This window comes from Colias eurytheme, chromosome 20 (genome assembly GCF_061535395.1).
Source record: "Colias eurytheme isolate Ceu_HAF_F1 chromosome 20, ilColEury1 Martin Lab GWU primary, whole genome shotgun sequence".
NCBI classification, from domain to species: domain Eukaryota; kingdom Metazoa; phylum Arthropoda; class Insecta; order Lepidoptera; family Pieridae; genus Colias; species Colias eurytheme.
Window position 1 is genome coordinate 4,872,630 of NC_142999.1, and position 22,504 is coordinate 4,895,133.

The 22,504-nt window shown below is 32.1% G+C and overlaps 2 protein-coding genes and 1 long non-coding RNA gene across 4 annotated transcripts; 1 reads left to right on the plus strand and 2 right to left on the minus strand.

Moving 5' to 3' along the window:
* Positions 1 to 918: 918 nt before the first annotated feature.
* Positions 919 to 1,765, minus strand: LOC149899610 (uncharacterized). Its single transcript, XR_016457918.1, has 2 exons — positions 1,542 to 1,765; positions 919 to 1,109 (listed from the first exon to the last, which is right to left on the minus strand). It is a non-coding gene; the product is annotated as an uncharacterized LOC149899610 (long non-coding RNA).
* Positions 1,766 to 4,474: 2,709 nt separating this feature from the next.
* Positions 4,475 to 18,297, minus strand: LOC149899611 (mitochondrial glutamate carrier 1-like). The gene is made up of 8 exons (XM_090113912.1): positions 18,143 to 18,297; positions 17,825 to 17,886; positions 15,581 to 15,715; positions 13,719 to 13,868; positions 10,636 to 10,769; positions 6,100 to 6,298; positions 5,676 to 5,816; positions 4,475 to 4,929 (listed from the first exon to the last, which is right to left on the minus strand). Exons 2-8 carry the CDS (start codon positions 17,863 to 17,865, stop codon positions 4,791 to 4,793), a joined length of 939 nt encoding a protein of 312 aa, XP_089970038.1. The 5' UTR covers positions 17,866 to 17,886; positions 18,143 to 18,297; the 3' UTR covers positions 4,475 to 4,790.
* LOC149899612 (uncharacterized) lies at positions 15,929 to 22,374 on the plus strand. 2 transcript variants are annotated; one of them, XM_090113910.1, is made up of 5 exons: positions 15,929 to 15,979; positions 20,936 to 21,077; positions 21,150 to 21,312; positions 21,735 to 21,928; positions 22,041 to 22,374. In XM_090113910.1, the coding sequence occupies exons 1-5, from the start codon at positions 15,956 to 15,958 to the stop codon at positions 22,205 to 22,207; spliced, it is 690 nt and encodes a 229-aa protein (XP_089970036.1). In that variant the 5' UTR covers positions 15,929 to 15,955; the 3' UTR covers positions 22,208 to 22,374. The 2 variants fall into 2 exon arrangements, with proteins under 2 accessions (XP_089970036.1, XP_089970037.1); XM_090113911.1 differs by lacking the exon at positions 15,929 to 15,979 and adding an exon at positions 20,559 to 20,624.
* Positions 22,375 to 22,504: the final 130 nt, after the last annotated feature.

Below are 22,504 nucleotides of genomic sequence, written 5' to 3' on the forward strand. Positions count from 1 at the left end.
ATAAACCTATAGAGAACTTGTATCGAGCGTATACAATTTACATATATTTGTTTCTTTCTATCTAAAGAAAACGTCGTAAGAAAGAATGAGATAGCTATAGACTACAAGCTACGTTTCAACATAGTCATGGCACCATTTTTACTATAGGTACGTATTTAGATAGATAGAAGGTGATAGTGATGGGATGTGCTTCAATCGATAAAATCGTGAATGCATTTTGCATTTACGGTTTCGTGAAATAATAAATAATAAAAAAAAAACAAAATTAATCATAAATTTCAGTTGAATACATTATTTGTTTAATCCTACGAATATAATAAATGCGAAATTATGCGAGAATGGATAACTTTCTCTTTCACTGCTGAACCGATTACAATGAAATTTTGTACATACACACATAGGATAGGTTTTATACCGGAAATCCCACGTGAACGGGAACTGTGCGGGATTTTCTTTAAAAACGCGGGCGGAAAGCTAGTATATTTTAAAATAAATTTTAAAACTTGAAATATAACTACATAATTTAAAATAAAGATCAATAAAGTTAAAGGAGTGAGGAGAAAGGCACAGTCAGCATGAATTTTAACAAGTTCATAAAAGGACAGTTTTAAAGAAAACATTTTCCTTACATCCTACTAATAAAGCGAAAGTTTGTGAGGATGGATGTTTGTTACTCTTTCACGCGAATACTACTAAACCGATTACAATGAAATTTGGAAAAATTACTTTTGATCCCGTAAATCCCACAGGAATGGGAACTATGCGGGTTTTTCTTTGAAAACGCATGTATATTAAGTATGTATTTCAATAGTAGTTTCTCATCTATGAGAACTGTCATTTAATCAACCGTTTAATTTTCACATAGTTACACATTATTTTATAGTAAATGTGTAAAAAAATTTCCAAATAAAAATTCACTCACACACAAATGTATTTATTATCTAAAGGAACAAAAAAAAACGTAAGCGTAAGATTGCACAATTCTTCTAGAGTATCCATCTTGATAACACGCAGGCTCGAAATGCAGTGAACACAATCTAGCAAATTTCGACGGCGTCCAATCTACACGTCTCATGTTTTATACCCATTTCTTATTTAGCTCTGGAAATCTAAAACAAAATGAATTTATTAATAATCTAAAAGAGAAACAACAAACTAAACAGATAAGTAAAATAAAACAACCACGTGGTATTTTTTATTTTCCTGCTGTAGAAAATTTACATCTATTATTTGCTACAACAACTACATATAAATCTGATATAAGAAACAAAATAAATAAATCAACGTTAATATGAAATAGATTTTTTGTCATAAATCGATAATATACGCTAGATGTGTTACAACACTACGGTGGTAAACAAAATGCCAAACTTGATAATATTGTGACATTTTTTAAAAATTATTTAATTCTTTTGTATTCCACAACCCCATAAAGTGGGTAAATGTTACAGTTACAACATAAACTTATAAAAAAGCGCTTGATATAACCTTCAAATAGGGTTAGAACATAAATATTTATCAATTTGCTGAAAATCACTTACCGATGGAAAGATATTTTTTCATTGTTTTCATCCAAAACTCCCATTCGACTAGTAATAGCCGGTAGCTAAACATACAATAGTCATTTTAGCACACTGACAAATAAAAAGAAACACTATACACTTTATATTTTCTAAATATTTCGTTAAAAACACTTGACGCACTGAGCCCACCAGCTGGTTGGAAAACAAACTGACTGCCGGCGCGCTACGTTTGAAGACAATGCAGATACTCTATCGCTATCTCAATCTGACTTATGCTGTTATTGACTAAGAGTAAGTAGATTAGAAAATATGTATTTTGTTCTGTCTCAATATAAGAACTCTATAGGTTTATTCTCAGAGCAATAAACCTAGGTTTATTCCTCTGAGGGTTTATTCCTCTGAGCCTGAGTCAGACACAGTTTTAATTTCACATCTGGCAATGAATACAATGCCTTTAATATGCCAGTGTGGCCAGAAACTACGGAAATATAGACACATATATTTCCATGCCAGAAACCAAGGCGATAAAATATTTCAATGGAAAAGCGAAGGCATATTTTAACAAGTTCTATCAAATGTGAAAGGTACTGTAAACTGTTTCAAAATGGAATCATAATTTTTCAAAAAATACCTATTTTACCACCACCCTGAACAGCTTACGACTTTAAATTCGTCTCATTCATCAGGTGTTACACATCGTGTTACCTTACATTAGTAATTAAATAGACGAGACATGGCGAGGGATTTCATCCTTATGTTGTAGATATCCCTCCTATTAGAACACGTCGCTTCGAGTCATCTTTCTTAATGAAAACGGCTAAGGAATGGAACTCTCTCCCTAGCTCCATATTTCCCGCACAATACAACCTGGACCTTTTCAAATCGAGGGTGAACAGGCTTCTTCTAGGCAGACGTGTATCCAAGTAGACCACATCGCCGCTTCCCATCAGGTGGGATCGTGGTCAAACGTCTGCCTATTCATTATAAAAAAAAAATAATAATAATTGGACAAGGCTAGGAAAGCTTTGTGGTTTTTGTATTAAAACAACAATTTTTTTAACCATATTTATTGAACACCTAGATCTATATCAATTCAATTTTAACGGCAGCAACATAGATTTATACTAAAACGCAGCTTTCCGACCAAATCTATAACACAGCTAGGTTTATATGGACACCGTCTTATTGTAAGCCCTAAAAGATATTTAATTGACGACACCAAAACAGCCACTTTTATTGTCATAATGGTTACAGGAGAGACAGATAACGGGTAACAGAGTGTGCAATATATATTTGAACATGGATGTAACCACTACTTGAGACTAGAACATTTATGAGTGGAATGTTACCAGTTATGTACATAAATAATTTTAAAATTTTATTCAAATAAATAGTAACGTCTTTCTGTCTGTCATTTCTTGACCTACAATGCAACAATTCTAAAATAGCAAGTGACTTTTTATTGTTCCTCGTTCAGCGATTTTATCAATAAATATGTTTTTTATCGCCGGCAATAAATAACAGCAAATTATTGTACCTTACAAACCAATACAAACGAAGGTAAGCAAAACATTTATATTCCTTAACACTCAGTTATACATCATGATAGTAATACATATAGAAATACATTTGGAAGTTCTAAAACTGGGTATCGAAGTAATTACCATATACAATGTTTAACATTTAATTCATAACATTTTTCAATTGACACAGAAAGGACTTATCAAGTCATACACAAACCATATATTGCTTTGCCTTGCTCTTTCAAATCTATGCCATAAGTTGTAAAATTGAGATTCTAGTTTATATGTACATTAATTAAAATTAATAAATGATCTCTGGAGTGAAAACCAAAGCAAATTCTATATATTTCTAATAAATAATTGTACGGTTTACAAATAATTTGGTTTGTGTATGATGTTACAGAATCGTAGCTAGGTTTCATATAAATTCCATTTACGAATAAATTAATGTGTCTTGAAATTAAACTTACTGCAATAACATTTTTATCAATTTTATACTTTTCACGAACAACTTCAACTCGGACAATAAATAACTTATAAATATTGTATTATGGCATTTTTCCCAGCCACGACACTGTTATATAATTGAAATTCGGAACGCTTACTCTAACACGACATTCACATATTTTAGTACATTTATTGTCAACACCATAATTGAATAATAATTTCATTATTATAAACACAATTCTTACAATTATTAGCATGAAATATTATTAAGAAATTTAAAAAGCGATGTACATGACCTATGTTTATATTTCTATTAGCAACACATTGTAAAGATCTTGAAAAATACGTTATAATTTTGCAAAATTTGTCAAAATATATAGCACAGTTATATGGTATGGCAGCAAAACATTTTATGCAAAAACTAAGTTAAAAAATCCAGTACTTGGTACTTGTAAAATCTAACATAACAAAATAATAACAAATTAATGTCACAATAATAAATACTACAATTATAATTTTATTCATTTGACATTAAATAAAAATAACAATTTAATATCACTTTCAAGCTTAAACTAAAATTTTAAAATAAATTGAGCTAAATATAAATTATACTAGAATTTGTCTTATTACTTCATAGAAAAATGAATAAAAGTCAAATAAAATGCAATAAATAGCTAACAATTTAATACTCAAAGTGAACATGATATACCAAAATAAATTAACGAGAAATTATATTGTAAAAATGTTGTGTGGTTTTATGAAACCACGGTAAAAGTGAAACTGTTCGAACGGTTCCGAACACTGCTTTGTGTAGCGCATGTCGCGTGACGGTCGGCTGCCGAGCATTATTAGCTATACCTACTCGGCAGCCGCGATACACGCGACATGCGCTACACAGACCAAAAAGTTTGAGACGATGTAATAAAAGTTTCACTTTAATAAATTAAAAGTTAATACATGTTAATTTATCAACATTGAGTATATAGAGTAATACCATAGAAAGCTCCATTTTATTAACGCAAAAGTCAATTATAATATTATAATTTTTCGCGATTTTTCATTTGATTATGTTCATTATTTTCTAAATCGTGGAAAATAGTACTATTCTGTTGCGTTTTAGAAACTTCTAAGCACAAATATTTTTAAAACCAAATATACTTAGAATTTTACTATTTTCTATAAAATTTTCAACTTGTTCCATTATTCAGTGTTTTCAGAAACATAAATAGCATTGAAACAAACATTATAAATGCATTGTGAGTAAAACAAGTGTATTGTTTCGGAACCGGGTAGTTGTTTATTTGATACCTAGGTAGTTTTCAGCTAGACCTAGGTAATAGATAGTTTGCGCGATACCGAACAGTGGTGCGATGACAATCATACGGCACGCGCCGCCCTTGAAGAAAGCGGTTGGTCCCTCGTGTTTCATTGTTTGCCTGAAATAATGAAATATAATTTATTAAAGTATAATAAAAACTTTTCTGGAAAATGTAATGTCGTGGGAAATGTTTGGAAAGATATTCCATATCCTCTTTTTTTTGTTTTTGGAAACAACTTTTACAGTGTTTTATAAGACAAGACGGCCAAAGTTTAAAATTTACCAAAATTCCCTCTCCTTCGTTACGTGTTGCGTCGGACTAGTTGCGTAAAGCAATAATGTGGGTTTGTATTTGTTTTTGATATTTGTGTTTGGGGCTCCACCCACTTTTACAATCTCAGATTCTATTGATAAATTTCACCAAGCAAATAGCAATACAAGAACCACTCGGAGCGTCTGCATGCGCGTCTTCACCACGTCGAACGGGTTCACGTGCACAATACAAGAAGCGCTCACGTGATGCAGTCCACGATGGACGAGTACTGCCGCTCGCCGCTGCCCTTGGTGAGCGTCTGCATGCGCGTCTTCACCACGTCGAACGGGTTCACGTGCACAATACAAGAAGCGCTCACGTGATGCAGTCCACGATGGACGAGTACTGCCGCTCGCCGCTGCCCTTGGTGAGCGTCTGCATGCGCGTCTTCACCACGTCGAACGGGTTCACGTGCACAATACAAGAAGCGCTCACGTGATGCAGTCCACGATGGACGAGTACTGCCGCTCGCCGCTGCCCTTGGTGAGCGTCTGCATGCGCGTCTTCACCACGTCGAACGGGTTCACGTGCACAATACAAGAAGCGCTCACGTGATGCAGTCCACGATGGACGAGTACTGCCGCTCGCCGCTGCCCTTGGTGAGCGTCTGCATGCGCGTCTTCACCACGTCGAACGGGTTCACGCCGAGCGCCGCGGACGAGCCCGCGAGGCATCCGGAACCAAATGACCACCTGTTCCAAAAGAATAAAAAATATATCTAGGTACTAATGAAGAGGAAAACATTTTTCCAAAAGATGTTTTTTTTTTTCAATTCTTTCTTATATAGTTATATGAGGTATATTTCACTTTTATCTACTTTCATAATGAACTACAACGTGAGTCATGCTTGTTATCACTTATGAATTATTTTATAAAATGCGAGATTGTCAGGACACTCCTACAAGCTATCTAGAAACTATTAAAAATACAATACTAAATAATCAATACCAATTAAATAAAATGGTATATTTTTACCAGAAAGGTGGTCCAGTAGCGCCCGGCTCTTTAGGCCCGAGATCGTTGAGCGTAGCGAACATAGGGAAGTATATGATACTGAAGGACACGTCCCTAGCGGCAGTGGCCGTTATTCCCTTGTACAGGCCGAAGATACCGCGCTCCGCGATCAGCTTGCGTGTTAACTGCATTGCTGTGACACGCTCGAACTTGCGGCCCTCTGTACATGCGAAATAATACATGTGGTATATGAATGAATATAAAATATCTTCAAGAAGATGGTGTTATGTAATTTTTTTCACTCATACACGTTTTTACCTAGTTTGGTAGTCAGATAGACTTTAACATCACAAAATAAATTATTTATTTAATATTAAATAAATAATTTATTATAAGTTAATTATTTATTTTAAATAATTTATTATAAGTTAATTATTTATTTTTATTGTATTTACTTTATACATAAGATTTAACAGATGTTTATTTCGTCTGAACTACAAACGTCATGTTCTAATTTATATATTCTATCAGAAGTCGTCGAAAATTACAGTGAAGGAATAAATCGCGCTATCTCATCCGTTATAGTACCTAGTAAATGTAATTAAAGATGAGATCATAGATTAACTGTTAACAAACAGAGGAAGGTCAAGCTAAATATATAAGCGTTTTTCGTTAGTATCTCTTATTCCGACATTCTGAAAAATTCTGTGCTAATACGAAAAAGTTCCAAACGAAAATATTGATTGAGACTGCCAACTGCACTGATTAGTTTCTATCGAAATTGGCCGCATATTTCAGCGTAAAAAATTATTCGAATTTAAAACAATAGCTGCTATATTATTGAAAGGAATTCGGTTATATTATCATGACTTAGTCAACAATTGGAGCTAGGAATAGGGAACGTCTCTCGCACCGGACTATGGTCAATTTTACTAAGTACGTTTATCGTTTGTGTTCCTCGTTGCGAGGTCATATCGATCGTATTTTATGACGTTAATTAATCAATATTTTAAATCTTTTATTTAAACATAATAATATGCCCAATGTATTTTAAGTTTTTACAATATATTATGAAACTAGCTGTGCCCGCGACTTCGTCCGCGTGGAATAGTGACTGCATAGTAGTTACTACTTAACACACAATTATTGAGTAAACACGTCTTGAAACACGTACTAATCATATACAACTAAATTATAAGTACATACTTACACATTATTATAAAGTTAAGAAATAAAATAAATAATAACACAAAAGAACTGTTAGTAAAATTTATTACTAAACTGAGCTATAAAACTTAGGTACAGAAGAGTTCAAAATTTCCAGGATGTGGTTATTCACCCGCTCCCATATTCCTTCTACTTTCACAGACTTTCAACTTTTCCCTTTCACCCCTAGTAAATGGCAGAACCGATTTTGATCTAAACCATGTCTAATCATACCTATATATTATGTACATGTCATATCCTTTCGTTTGGTACTCCATTTGGATTATTTATCCCCACTATCACCCCTAAGGTGCCCTATATGTAATAAACAGATTAACCAATTTTGACTAAAAAAAAACATGACTAATTGTAATTCACACGTCATTTGATATGCCGCTTGATTATATTATTTGACCACATTCGATTATTCATTCCCACTTTTACCGCTATAAATCAATAAATGGATGAACCGATTTTGATTAAATATGCCTCATCATACTTCTCACGTCAGGTCATGCCCTTTCATTTGATATGCCACTTGGGTATATTATTTGACAACTTTTATACCTATATCCAATAAATGGATGAACCAATTTTGATAAAATATGTCTTATTGTACTTTACACGTCATGTCTTTCATTAGATAAGTCACTTGAGTATATTTGATAAAATTTATTTATTTATTCCCACTTTTACCCCTATATCAAATAAATGGATGAACCGATTTTGATAACATTGGACTACTTAATTGTTTCTGACAGGTCGTCTTTTTTCATTTGATATATCACTTGGGTATAACAGACAGCATTCGTTTTTCTCATTCCCACTTTTGCCCTACATATACTTATTGGATGAACCGATTTTGATTAAAATATATGCCTCATTATACTTCTCACGTCAGGTCATGCCCTTTCGTTTGATATGCCACTTAGGTATATTTGACAACTTTTATTCCCACTTTTATACCTACATATTATATCCAATAAATGGATGAACCAATTTTGATAAAATATTATGTCTTATTGTACTTTACACGTCATGTCTTTCATTAGATACGTCACTTGAGTATATTTGATAAAATTGTTTTAATTTATTCCCACTTTAACCCCTATATCAAATAAATTGATGAACCGATTTTGATATAATTTGACTTGTTGTTTCTGACAGGTCGTCTTTTTTCATTTGATATATCACTTGGGTATAACAGACAACATTCGTTTTTTTCATTCCCACTTTTACCCCTCTATATCATAAATGGATGAACCGATTTAGATTAAATACCTATGCCTCATTATACTTCTCACGTCAGGTCATGCCCTTTCATTTGATATGCCACTTAGGTATATTTGACAACTTTTATTGCCACTTTTATCCAATAATGGATGAACCAATTTTGAAAAAATATGTCTTATTGTACTTTACACGTCATGTCTTTCATTAGATACGTCACTTGAGTATATTTGATAAAATTCATTTATTTATTCCCACTTTTACCCCTATATCAAATAAATGGATGAACCGATTTTGATAAAATTTGACTAATTGTTTCTGACATGTCGTCTATTTTCATTTGATATATCACTTGGGTATAACCTACATTAACAACCTACATTAAGAACTAACATTCGTTTTTTTCATTCCCACTTACCCCTATATTATAATATAATAATAAACAACTAATGTAACAAAAAAACGCATCTAATTCGTATTACCCGTTAGCGAGCTACGGTGGCACAGACAGACACGCAATACACACATAGCGGTCATAACACCCCTCTTTTTGCGTCGGGGGTTAAAAATATAATACCTACGACATAATTTCAAAGACCTTTTATATAGAAAATTTACCTAGAAGTAACCATAATGCTATTTGTGCAGGTTTTAGACTTATGAGCAAAAATCTAAATAAAGGTCCTTTGACCCCCCCTACTACCCCCTCAGCATAACCACCCCCCCCCACACGCTTGGGGTCTTTCGATATGATCATCTGGACATGTCAAGGAATAACTTTAGCGTATAATTTACGTAATAAAGTAATTCATGTATAGAATGCCTTAGCAAATGTTCGCTGTGATTACTTAAATGGTCATAACTTTTTTATTTATGAACCGATTGACATGAAATAAAAACTAAATGTTAAATGAAGCTTACCACAATATATTAGTGAAAACCGCATCTAAATCGGATAAGCCGTTTCTGAGATTAGCGTGTTCAAACATACAGACAAACAGACAAAAATTTTTTTAACAACAGTTTTGGGTTTGGGATCGATTAAGTAATAACCCCTGCTAATTTTTTTTTACATATTTTCATTGTACAATGTACAGACACCACTTTTCTAGAATTTTATTATATGTATTGATGTAAAATATTTTTACATGAAAATGAATAATGAGCAATCAGTAGCAAATTTATTATCATTTATCCTTACAGGCTATCGACCCCAATTAGGTCCCAATTCATGATCAATTCAGATCCCCCCCTATATAAGTTATTCTATGGTTCAGATATGACATTACAGATAGTCATTACATAAAAAGCGGATAACTAAACTACAGTCTACTATCTCTAAAGACGTTATAAGTAAAATCAATATTTATAGCTATTGTGCACGAAACAATAGGAGTCTTAACTTCTACAGCGCCCTCCACGCCTATTATCTTTTATCGTTTACAAAAATAACAACTTAAATAATCGATTCACTTACATGTAAGAGAGTAAAAAGGAAACAACAAAACTGAATTTCATCATACAATTTCAAATGAATATTTTTATTTACAACAACACGAGGCATTTTTTAAAAGTTGTTCTGATAATCTTCGTTCTTTCCAGTATTTACTTAACTCTTTACTTTGTTATTACAGACGGTTGGTAAATAGGTATTCTTTAAATATAACAGCATACTAATTCCTTTTTAGTACTTCAGAACGTGCGACAGTTCATACAAAACGGTGCCAATTTATATTATAATCCAAAGTAAATAAGCCCACACAGCTTTGCTAGGAGGAATAAATGTTTGTTTTGCGTATTATTACAAATTTGACTGCCTTCGACAAAGGAAGATTTAAATTTAAATTTAAGTGGAGACCAATATAATGCTTCAAACTCAAACATTTATTTATTACAATAGACTTCTTCTAGAAGCACTTCTGAATCGTCATGGCATAGTCATTCACTCAGTAGGCTTAATTTTTTTATGTGTTTAATACACCTCTTAAACCTTGGAAAAAATTAATACACATTGATTATGGTATACTTAGTTCTAACCACTATAATATCTTTTGTAAAATACACAACAAGTACAACAATAAATTAAACACAGCACAGCTTATCAATAATTCAATCACCTACCCGCTTTGGCCTGAGCAGCGACTCGGCCAGCGTCCTGCATCTGAATCTTCAGCAGTTCCATAGGTGTGGTGATGACGATCTGACAAGCGCCCGCACTGCCACCGGCTATCATTTGTCGGAATACTGGTAGCGAACTGTGAAACAATGTAGTATCTTCTTGTGTTTCATTTTACGAGAGTATTATAGATTTTGCAGTTAAAACTTCAACAGAAATTGTTAAAATTCTTTGTGTCTTTTAACTAATAAAAGAGTAACTACACAAAGCCTTGACCTTGTTAAATAGCTACTCCACTCTATGTTTATCTATAAGCTCTACTTTGATAGTAACACGAATGCTTTAACATTAACTTTGTACTAACAAAGGTAAATAAATAATCATTCCATCTATTAAACAAGTGATCCATTGATAAACAAAGACTTCATCAGACATTACAATCACATCACAGATCTTGTGACGTGGCTATTTATCAAATATTATCAGATAGTTGCAGTTGCCAACTGCTCCTACCTAATACTCCTATCAATCAATTATAATATTAAAAATCAGTTGTTTATCTGAGTGATACAGCATTACAGCATTTCATACTTTTGTAAAAAAATACAATTTTTCTCGTCCAAATATTAGTGTAGCTCGTGTTTAACTAACTAATTAAATTTGTATGAAATTACGAAGATTCACCACAAAACAAAGTTGCAATATAATTGCCGTATAGCAATAAAATATTATTAAATTTATTACCTACGATACATTGTATAATAATTCTTATCTACAAATCAACATATACCCGCAAACTTTTTGTCTTAAACATTATGTAAAATGTCGAAAATCTTATTTAAAATTTTACATTCAGAAAATCGTGACTAATTTGAAAAATCCTTGAAACAATTAGAAATGAGTTACTACGATAATCGCTTATGTTTAAATATTAGCATAGTATTCTTAATCTTCGTAATTTAGGTTGTTACAGTTACAAACGTTTTTCGATATGGTCCATGGTCTCTAGATTCCCTAAAATAATGATATTTATAATTTGATATTTTATGAACGCAATGTACCTAGACAATAATATTATGAATTGCACAATAAAGTACCTACCTATAAAGGCATAGCACAATATTTACGAATAAATATAATTTTATCTCATTAATTCTTATCTCAGAAACTCAGACGCGATTGCACAATCAGTTGATTATCATCGATAACATAAAACCTTACAGTAAGATGTTTATAACTTTTTATAAACAATAATATTTAGATTCATATTGGGTTTTAATCACGAAAATCATAAAACAGGGTGTTAATGAGACAGTACAGACAATAAGCGGCTATAAGCAGTATTAGTACAGTTATTTATAACTAGCATGAGATATTTCTATTACAATGTCACAGTTGTTTTTAAATTCACGTCTTAAAATAGATTTCTTTCTGTTCTATTTACATGTCGTCGTTTCGTCTGGCTCGTTTCTGTGGTAATTAATAATTGATTACATTAAAGGAATACTTAAAAAATGGGTCCAATGAGAGTCCATAAAATAAAATAAAGAGCATCTGCTAAAAAATAGGTCACCCGTGCAAATTATAAACGTGCCAACTGTTTTATTATTTGTTGAAATATCAGTAACAGAAATACATCATCTCTGAAAATTTCGATATCTATCGACTATCACGACTATCGATACACGAGATACAGCCTGGTGACAAACAGACGGACAGACTGACAAAAAGATAGGCAGCAAAGTCTCAAGCAATCGGGTTCCATTTTTGTGCGGAACCGTAAAAAGAACTTACTATTTCACAGAAGTTTATTGAATAATAGCTGAGGACATAAATAATCGTATGAGTTATAAATACTGCTCTGGTGTGCTGAGTGCTCCACATATTAAAATTGATTCAGTTGATAATGTAGGATATGTATAATTAGCTCTTGTTTCTATGTAATGGAACATAATATTATACTCGCACTATTGACTCTAGGTATAAGAGTCGAGGGAAAGAGAAATATAAATAAACAGTAGTTTTAGTATAAATATTACACTGGCTTTTCGCATATTTGGTTGGCTGTACTCACAACTATAAAGCAGTTGCTCAAAATATGAGAAGAAATTTCTAAAGAGAAATTATTTATCTTAGTTGTCACAATGATTAAAAGAAAAATACAAAAATACGACGTAGTTTGAAATAATAAACTTATACCTAAAAAATACAGTCTATAAGCGTGATAGCTTTCAAGCACTTCAATCATTTTTTAATTCAACCTAGAAGCCTTTTAAGTTTAAATAAAGTTCTTATCTCAATAATAATATTATTTATCATCGCAAAAACATCTTATAAACAAACTAGCGACCCGCCCTGGCTTCGCACGGGTGCAATGCTGATACTAAATACACTACAGAAAAACTGTGAACGTTGTATATAAAAACATAGCGGCCCGCTCCGGCTTCGCACGGGTATAAAATAGATGTATACCCGGGCGGCCGGCCGATACCGCCGCAAACGCTACGTCCCGCAATTTTTAAATCTGTAATATCTTCGAAAATATTCACTTAAATCATACGGTGTAAAGGGCCATATAGATCTATATTAAATGAAAATGTATTCAAGGTATTTAATTGGTTAAGGATTAATGCTGTATTGGTGAAAATCGCTTCGAAAATTAGCTATTATTTGTCGTAAAAAGTAAATGACAAAAAAAAGTTATTGTGGGTTATCCATAAGAGATAGACATATACCATCGCGGACTTTTCTGTAGACCTTTTCAATGTGTATAATACTTAGTACATTATTTTGATAAAAATCGTAGGGTTCAGCCTGCGTTTGCAATATACTTAAGCGGAAAAAATGTAATTTTTTACGACATCACATTAGAAACCTCAAAAATAACAGTACTTCTCCACTATTTAATGGATGTTATTATACATATAAACCTTCCTCTTGAATCACTCTATCTATTAAAAAAAACCGCATCAAAATCCGTTGCGTAGTTTCAAAGATTTAAGCGTACAAAGGGACATAGGGACACAGGGACAGGGAAAGCGACTTTGTTTTATACTATGTAGTGATAAATGCTAAAAGAAATCCTTACCCATCAGGCAGTGTGAGGTAAAACCGGAACATATCATTGGCGGCTAGTTTGATGGCTTTCTCCGGTGTGATCAGAATGATGTTCACCGCCGACCCCCGGTACATTCCGAAGTAACCCTCAGCCGCGTATGTTTTGCGGAAACAATCCAACCTATTAAGTACATTAATAATTAATTATCTTCATTGTTATACATTTTTAAAGAATTTAAAATTTAGATCACGAGGCGGGACTCGAACCCGCGTCTTTTGCCATTCCAGAATTATATTCTTTAAAAAATTATGACTATTTATAAGGCATTAGAATGCTATAAAAAAACATCAAATATAAATATCATTTATAACATCAAATATCATTCAAATAGACCCTTTTTTGCACCAAAATACATCACAGCTAAAATTAATTATAAGTAGAACAAAACAAAAACATTCATGGTCATGTAACTCTATTATCTACTAATTAATTTAAATTAAAATATACGAATAGATTTATTTTGGCTTTAAAAGAGCGTTTCTAGGTACGCTGGTAATATGAAGCTACATTCAATTTTTTATTACTTGATGAAAGAATATTTTTTCAGGGGACCCCCAACAGTTTATGTGATGTAGCACAGTTGTTTATTTAAAATTATTTATGATTCAATACATATTAAAGACATATTATGTAATGACGTCAAATAATGTAGTTCGTATTACAGACAGTTGTTGTTTCATGAATTGGCATAACAACTAAGCGTCGGAAATAATTTACGTCGGCCCCGAATCCATAAAAACGTTAAAAACGGCATTTTATATCTTATAATATAGAAATTCTCATCAAGTTATTCATATTATATGCTTTAAATGTATATATGTACATCTTTATTATAATTAAGCCACATGTCTTCACATAAGCCTGCTGTTAGATTTTAAATTATATTTACATTAATTACTAGCGGTCCGCCCCGGCTTCGCCCGTGGTAGGTACATATTTACGTTTTCTCTACATAAAAACCATCCTCGTACTTCAAGGAATATAATAAAAAAAGAATTATCGAAATCGGTTCAGCCGTTCTCGAGTTATGCGCTTACCAACACATTTTGCGATTCATTTTTATATATTAACTAGCGGTCCGCCCCGGCTTCGCCCGTGGTACATATTTACGTTTTCTCTACATAAAAACCATCCTCGTACTTCAAGGAATATAATAAAAAAAGAATTATCGAAATCGGTTCAGCCGTTCTCGAGTTATGCGCTTACCAACACATTTTGCGATTCATTTTTATATATAAGATTATTAATTAATACAATTCATACATACACCTAGAATCTAGATTATTATACCAACAACTGTATACAAAGGTAAATTTATCTTAGAAACCAGTTCTGGCATGTTACATTATTATTTTATTTGATCACTTAATTATGCTATTCATAATAATTCTGCATGATCCACAATATATTTAATTTTATTACTGCCAGCCAAGTAAATAGGTATCAATATTATTAACCATTTGCCACTCTTATACAGGATGTATCTGTACACCTTTGTAAACACACAAATAAACAGTTAAATACAGAAATGAATTATTATTTCTTAGGTTACAAGCGTCCTAGTTGGATAAATGTAATTACATATTACGAGTTCCTAGTGTTCATGCCAGACATCATTAGACAGTAATGATTAAACTAAGATGTATAATATGTTATTGTTAAACATATATTCTATATTCTCTGCCAACAAATAATATCAAACAGAGACACTTTTCAAGCGGTTTTTACATATATGTTTCAACATATATGAGACTCGTGAGATTATGCAACTGCAGGGCTTTTATTATGTATTAACAAAACATTATTGTTTAATTTATCACAGCTACACTTACATGTTTTTATATTGCTTCTCTCCATTTGGGCCTATTGTTTGGTTCTGCAATCTAGTTTTGACCAGATCCAGCGGGAATACGACGGAAACACCTATGATTCCAGCAATACCTCCATTGATGATCTTTGGAAGAGGGCTGAAACAAAATAGTGAGTACTTATGAATTGATTATCGGTCGTAAGTGCTACTCGAAAAACAGTGCATAGATAATATTATCCATGAAATAAATCATTACTGGAGAATAAGTTAACAGCAATAGTGATATTCTATTGAAATATATTTTAATTTGTCAGTGTATCAGAAGGTGTGTTTTATCAATTAAAAATTTTTAATTTTAGACAGACTTAGATGTCATGCATTTTTCACCCTGAATATTATGATCAGTATTATCAATTTATTAGTAATTAATTAAGGAAATAATGAATAGTTATATGAATGTAATTTACAATTACAATTTGACCTCTTTAATGACAACAATACTAAACTATAATTTGGAAAATCCAAAAGTGCACGCCTCATAATTTTTTTTTAATAAATATTTATTAATTATTATTTTTGTTTATTTAATAACATTTAAACCACATCGAATCAGACCCTGAAAAATGAAAGGGTTCTATTCCTGAGCATACTCAAGCGTAAGAGAAAAAAAAAGACTCGATTAGTAAAGTATTTCGGTCGCTATCGTGTTAACAAGAAAAAGGATCCGCACATACAGACACACGGACGTCCAAGACAGAACTTTTTTAAACTGTTTTTTAACTAGTTTAAATAACAAAAATGACATCAAAAATATCATGAACGTTAAAAATAGTGTTTTTTCTTAATATGTGTGTGTATGTATTATCTTACAAGTGCAATGTATGATACATAAAGGCATTTTAAGTTTGAAAAATCAGATGTTTTGCGCGAAGTGACAGTAGTACCCACCTCAACGCTTCGCTTATGAGGCGTGCAAAAAAGGTTTTAACCTATCTACACAAGATCAATATGTGAATGACTAATTAGAAAACAGCATTAAAAAAAATTATGACAATATAAGAGGAATATTAAGAAAGCAAAAATTTATAAAACGAAAAAATCAATGATTATTCCTTATTATATTGCTATAAAATTATTGATTCAACTAGATAATATGAAATACTGAATTTTATCTTAACAAAATTATATTGGATAAGACAAAATATGCCATTTATAAAGCAATACTTTTTAAAATTAATAATACAGAACAGAATATATTACTCCAGAGAGAATATGGATCTACATCTATTTTTATTGAACAATACTATAATGACCTTTTCAATTAAAATAATTGATGAAACAAGTAGGTACTTGGTTATGTCTGCAATATTGATAATATTTCTCATATCATAGCTACCTCATTAGTCAGTTGTAATTGATATTTCTTTTTTAAGTATTAGGTTTATGCAGAAATAATATTTTTTGTACCTAAAGATTATAAGTAAATGAAACATCTACTGATAGCCTGTACTATGCGTGCCAAATAAGAATAGGACTGTCAAGACGCCATATTGTTCAGTAATACGCGCTAACTTCATTACCAAAGCGTATGGTGTGCAAAAAAATCAATAAAGAAATTATATTCAGTTTAAATATTTAATGTACGCTTTGTTGGTATTTCTAATATATTTCACGCCAAATTTATTATGAATGAGTAGGATTTGAAAATAAAAGCACGTATATAAAAAAACATATATATAATTTCAGTTTTTATCAATCGGATAATATTTCCTCTACACCACTTAACACAGCGTCAACGTCGTCGTATTCTGAATCTTCATTGCTGTCGCTGTCACTGCTATCTCCGCATTAACTATGAAAATGTTAACTTTTTATGAATACTGTTTCCACACCTGTATCATTAATTTATCCATTATCCATCAGTGAAATTCAATAAATAGTATTTTTTAATGAATATAACGATTATACAATAATTAAATATAATCATGAACAATAAAAAATAATTATATGAAAATTCTTTTTCGCACATTTTTTTGCTGGCAGTACTAATTTGAGAGTTTTTGTGTGAAGTTGGCAGCAAGCGCGGTCCTATTCTTAGTTGGCACGCATAGTAAATAATATATTTTCTGTATGTAGTATCATCAGTAATTTTATAGAGATGGATAAGTAATTAGTTTCTCTATAATAAAGTAACTTACAAATTATATAAAGCACTTACCTACAATAATTATTAAATATTATATCCTTTAATTTCTATAGCACTTACTTGAAGGTTTGTGGAGGGGGTGGTGTACCAGGCTTGCTCATAATTGGGATGAATAGTTACACCTGAATTTAAAATGCACATAATTATCCATTCAAAGAATTAAAATAAATAAAAGCTGGGTGGAATAATTATTAAATTATATATTAGAATAAATTTTGATATTAAGTATGTACAAACTAAGATACAACAAAGATTTAATTTATATTTTTTACAGACAAAGTACGTACCTAAGCAATTATTGATTTGCTAGAATTCAAAAATTGAAACGAGAAATAAAATATACATATTTACGTAACCAAACCAATAAATAATACTTACTGGTGGAAGAAAGGCAGAAAATCAAATTCTTTACACCGACTTTATTTTAAAATTAGAAAAACCACATTGCAAAATTTATTAAGTAAAAATTAAAACCAAATCAGACCGCGAGCAAGGACAACCGGGAGAATTTTTATTGCAAATGACATTTTTGTGACGTTTCAATACGAATGTTGCTAGTATCAAATATCATGTACACAGAGTACACAGAGACAAAAAACCTTTAACCCTTCTTTAAATATCCGTCCTCATAAAAATAATTATGATTGTGTTTACGATAAAAAGTTATTTTTACAATCCATTTCTCTTTTTTTATATCTTTTTAGATCTAAAAAATGCGACAAGGAAACGTAAATTAAATTCAATACGCATTGACTCTCATTGAAATATAAAAAAAACGCCTCTACAGTGCGACACAAAAGAGATGAAAATAAATGAGGGCGCCACCGTCGCTCATATAGCAACACTGATACTGCGACGCAAGCGATCTTGATACTATAGAATAAAAATCCAAAAATCTATATAATATAATCTAAAATAAATACCGCGATTTAAACCGTTATAATTGTTTCATTGTAGCAATAGTGTAATTTAAGACAAAAATACACTAGTATTTCAATTGACCTACCTAGGTCAAATTTTACTTAAATGTATTTGGAATTAGTTATTTTCTAAAAATCGGTCAAGTGTTTAGACTGCAGAGGCGCACATAGAATCAAACATACAAACAAACAAGCATACATGCAGCTCAAACACATTACCCTCTTTCTGGGTCCGTCGGGTAGAAAAAAACAAGGCGATTTGAAAACCACATATTTTTATTTTTTTGTAGATAAATTTTGTACATTAATATAATTCATCAAAATCTAAATATTCTACTCCTTCAAAGGACTGATCATCACTCTGTTTCGAAGTACTGGCAAGAGGGTACGGGGCATCTTCAGTATCTGTAAATATGATACAGTAAATATGATTTTTTTTCTTATGGTTTGATTGATTAATAGATAGATAGCTGTATGAAAACAGTTATCACTATACTATGTAGTAAAATCTAAACTAGGTACTTTATTTGAGGCTGGTTGGATTGGATATAACTTCTTGACTCAAATTGTGCTGGTCGCACTATAAAAACTAGTTTTTGTTTACATACAAATAACCTCAAATTAAATTGCGAAAACGTAATAATCGCCATACATACATACATTAAACACTCGTTACTAATGGAATATTCTATTTTACGTAGTACTGAGCAAAAATAAATGGAATCTCACCGGTATATTCTGCTGTACGTTTGTAAACGTTTTCCAAATCAGTCAATAAATTTCCAGCTTGAAATTCGGACAAACACCGAATAAAAACTTTATACACCACATCACGGACACCGCTACGTTTAACCTTTTTCATGATGTCTCCTTTTTTATTTAAATTTCTTGTTCTAAATAACAATTTTATCTCAATAATTCTCCACTTCACGAAAAAAACAACAAATTTTTATTCAACTTGACAGCTACATTGCCAATTCAGGGTTGCCAGGTAATGAAAAACGAATTAGTTCCAAAATAATTAATTTCATCTCTTTTATGTCGTACTATACCTGCCCATTCATCATAGTACTTCGTTATTTTAATAATTTTAAACAGAGTACACAGAGACAAAAAACCTTTAACCCTTCTTTAAATATCCGTCCTCATAAAAATAATTATGATTGTGTTTACGATAAAAAGTTATTTTTACAATCCATTTCTCTTTTTTATATCTTTTTAGATCTAAAAAATGCGACAAGGAAACGTAAATTAAATTCAATACGCATTGACTCTAATTGAAATATAAAAAAAACGCCTCTACCTGCCCATTCATCATAGTACTTCGTTATTTTAATAATTTTAAACCTGTTAACTAAGGAGCGATGTACATTTGCTATCTTATATATTTTATATAATATTTGTGATTATATTATGCCATTTAAGTAACAAAAAATAGTAGATATTTAGATGATCAAATTTGTGCGTGTGTTTGTCACTGCACTCGTCCTAAACAGCTGGATCGATTTAATTTTTTTTTTTAGAAATTTCAACAAACTGGTCCTTCCGTCCTTACTGTTTTATAAACAAAGAAAAAAAACTTTACATACTGTTTATAAATAATTATAAGATAGTGCATCTTTTCAAAGCGTAATAAATAGCTAGATGATATAGTTCTAGATAGGTATACCGTACACATGATTTAATGGGACATGTAACAACACAACATTCTCTTGAAAGGGATAGATAGGTCTTGATAGTGTTCCAGCAATTTGAGGCAATTATAGGTCTCGTTCACCAATATCCCTTTCTTTTGTATCTGCTAATTCTTCCGCCTTCACTAATATAAAATGTTTGTTTAGAACACTGTTTCAATCATACTTGCAACTCTTTTGAGGAGTACAGTACCTACAGAAGTTTGCACCAGGATTTCCAATAAAATAATGGCGTTATTAAAAATGGTAAGATGAAAGATGTTCTAGATAAATAATAACTCGCACAATACATTTAATTTCGTCATTCATCGAGTAGGTATAATGTAATTTTTTTTCTGTTATGGTTTTGGTGTAGAGAATTCTATATTTTCTTTCTTCACCTCCGACATTTGTTTATTTGTAATTCGCGCCTATTTCGCCAAATACCTCATAGTAAAAGCAACCTATAGTTCTATGAAAGCAACCAAAGAGGATATAATCACTACGTTGAAAGCAACCATGATTTTTGTGAATATTTGCGTATTTTTTTCACGTGTATTTTTTTTTTCATATTGCAGTGCTTAGTCATTGGCGCAGTCGCCGCAGCTGTTAACAGTAAGGAAACGGAGAAGAGAAGTGCATCCGAATGGGATGTAGCCAGCTTGATACCTGTTGGTAGTTTGGTGCAAGTTACCTCTGTAAGCGGTCACCAGGCTAGTGGTAAGTTTAGAAAGACAAAAAAAAACAAAAGCATAAAAACGAAATATTTTTTAATCTTTACGATTGAATCAGATTCTAGTTCGGACGTGGCTGGAGCGATTGCTGCAGCCAAAGCAGCATCAGCAGCAGTAATGGCAGCCCAGCGTCAAGTCGCAGCGGCGAAACATGCGGCTCTTGAACAGCAACGTGCTGCTAGCGCGAAAGAGGCGGAATCGGCACACGCCGCTCATAAAAGGTAACTAAGTAATTAATCGTATTTTTGAAATATTACACAGGTAGGGGAAAGTAATAAGGAAAAGCCTTGGAAAAGCCCACGTTATGTTATTTTTAGTTAGCAATACAGCATTAATTTTAGAATTTTTATTTATGTTTGTCCGTTATGAGAAACATAAATTAAAATTCTAAAATTAATGAGATGATATGGTACGAGCATTGTATCGGCCAAAGAACTCCATATAATTTGATGTAAAGAGTTGTAATCAATTTTCTCATGGAACTTTTTTACTCATTATAACATGTACCTATATCTCAGAGTTGATCTCAGACGAACTGCATAGTAGGAAAAAAAATAATAAGTATTTATAAAAAAATCTTTCTATTTCGTAATATTATTCGTTATTTTCAAAACCCATGGTACGTTTTCTATATTTTTTACAGTGAAGAGGCCGCTAGGATAGCTCGTGCTCATGCCTTAGAAGCGGCGCAGGCAGCCGTTCACGCGCAGGCCCAACTTGCGTCAGCGAAAGCACGCGCGGCTGCCGCTCAGAAGATCGCAGCAGCGCGGGAAGCCGCTGCAGCTAAAGCCATACAACGCGCTGCTAATAACCAAGCTGCTAGATTACAGAGCGCTGGTAAGGCAGTAATTACATGATGTAACCAGTTTCAGTTCAAAAAAGTTTTTCTTGTACATAAATATTTAGTGTAAGTATTTAGTTAGGTACTTATTATATTTTTTTCCCTTAGATCTTGAAGCATTAAAGTTATCAGTGCTACAAAGTTCAGGAGCGGCTGGTGCAGCAGGTGCAGCTCAGCATGCCGCCTCCGCTGCTGCTGCAGCTTTGCGTCCATCATGGAACCCTGGATGGCAAAACTCTGGCTGGAGTCCTTCATCGACATGGGCTTGGGCTTGATCTATACGTGCATCACATCACACATCACAGATAATAATATGTTCTATAAAATGAAATGGTTATTCAAGACGCAAATGATGCGTTTGAATGTTTGTACTTAGTACTTGTATACCTACATAATAAGGATTGTTGTATCTACAGGAAATCGATTTAGTTGTAATTTGTTATCTCGCTTTTATTAAGAAATAAATGTTTAATCAAGTATTTCGTATTTTCTTTCAACTGAAATAAGTATAAGATTTAACCAGTGATTAAAAATAGTTAAATGTGGAATCATACTTGTGTCAAGCGTTTTAA

What these genes read in the sequence shown, in the direction of transcription:
- LOC149899612 (XM_090113910.1), top strand. Translation starts at nt 15,956, where the DNA reads ATGATCAGTATTATCAATTTATTA. An exon ending in TCAGTATTATCAATTTATTA is followed by an intron (nt 15,980 to 20,935) that starts GTAATTAATTAA and finishes TTCATATTGCAG; the next exon opens with TGCTTAGTCATTGGCGCAGT. An exon ending in TGCTAGATTACAGAGCGCTG is followed by an intron (nt 21,929 to 22,040) that starts GTAAGGCAGTAA and finishes TTTTTCCCTTAG; the next exon opens with ATCTTGAAGCATTAAAGTTA.
- LOC149899611 (XM_090113912.1), bottom strand. Translation starts at nt 17,865, where the DNA reads ATGAGCAAGCCTGGTACACCACCCCCTCCACAAACCTTCAA. An exon ending in CCCCCTCCACAAACCTTCAA is followed by an intron (nt 15,716 to 17,824) that starts GTAAGTGCTATA and finishes ATTTTGTTTCAG; the next exon opens with CCCTCTTCCAAAGATCATCA. An exon ending in TCCATCGTGGACTGCATCAC is followed by an intron (nt 4,930 to 5,675) that starts GTGAGCGCTTCT and finishes TCATTATTTCAG; the next exon opens with GCAAACAATGAAACACGAGG.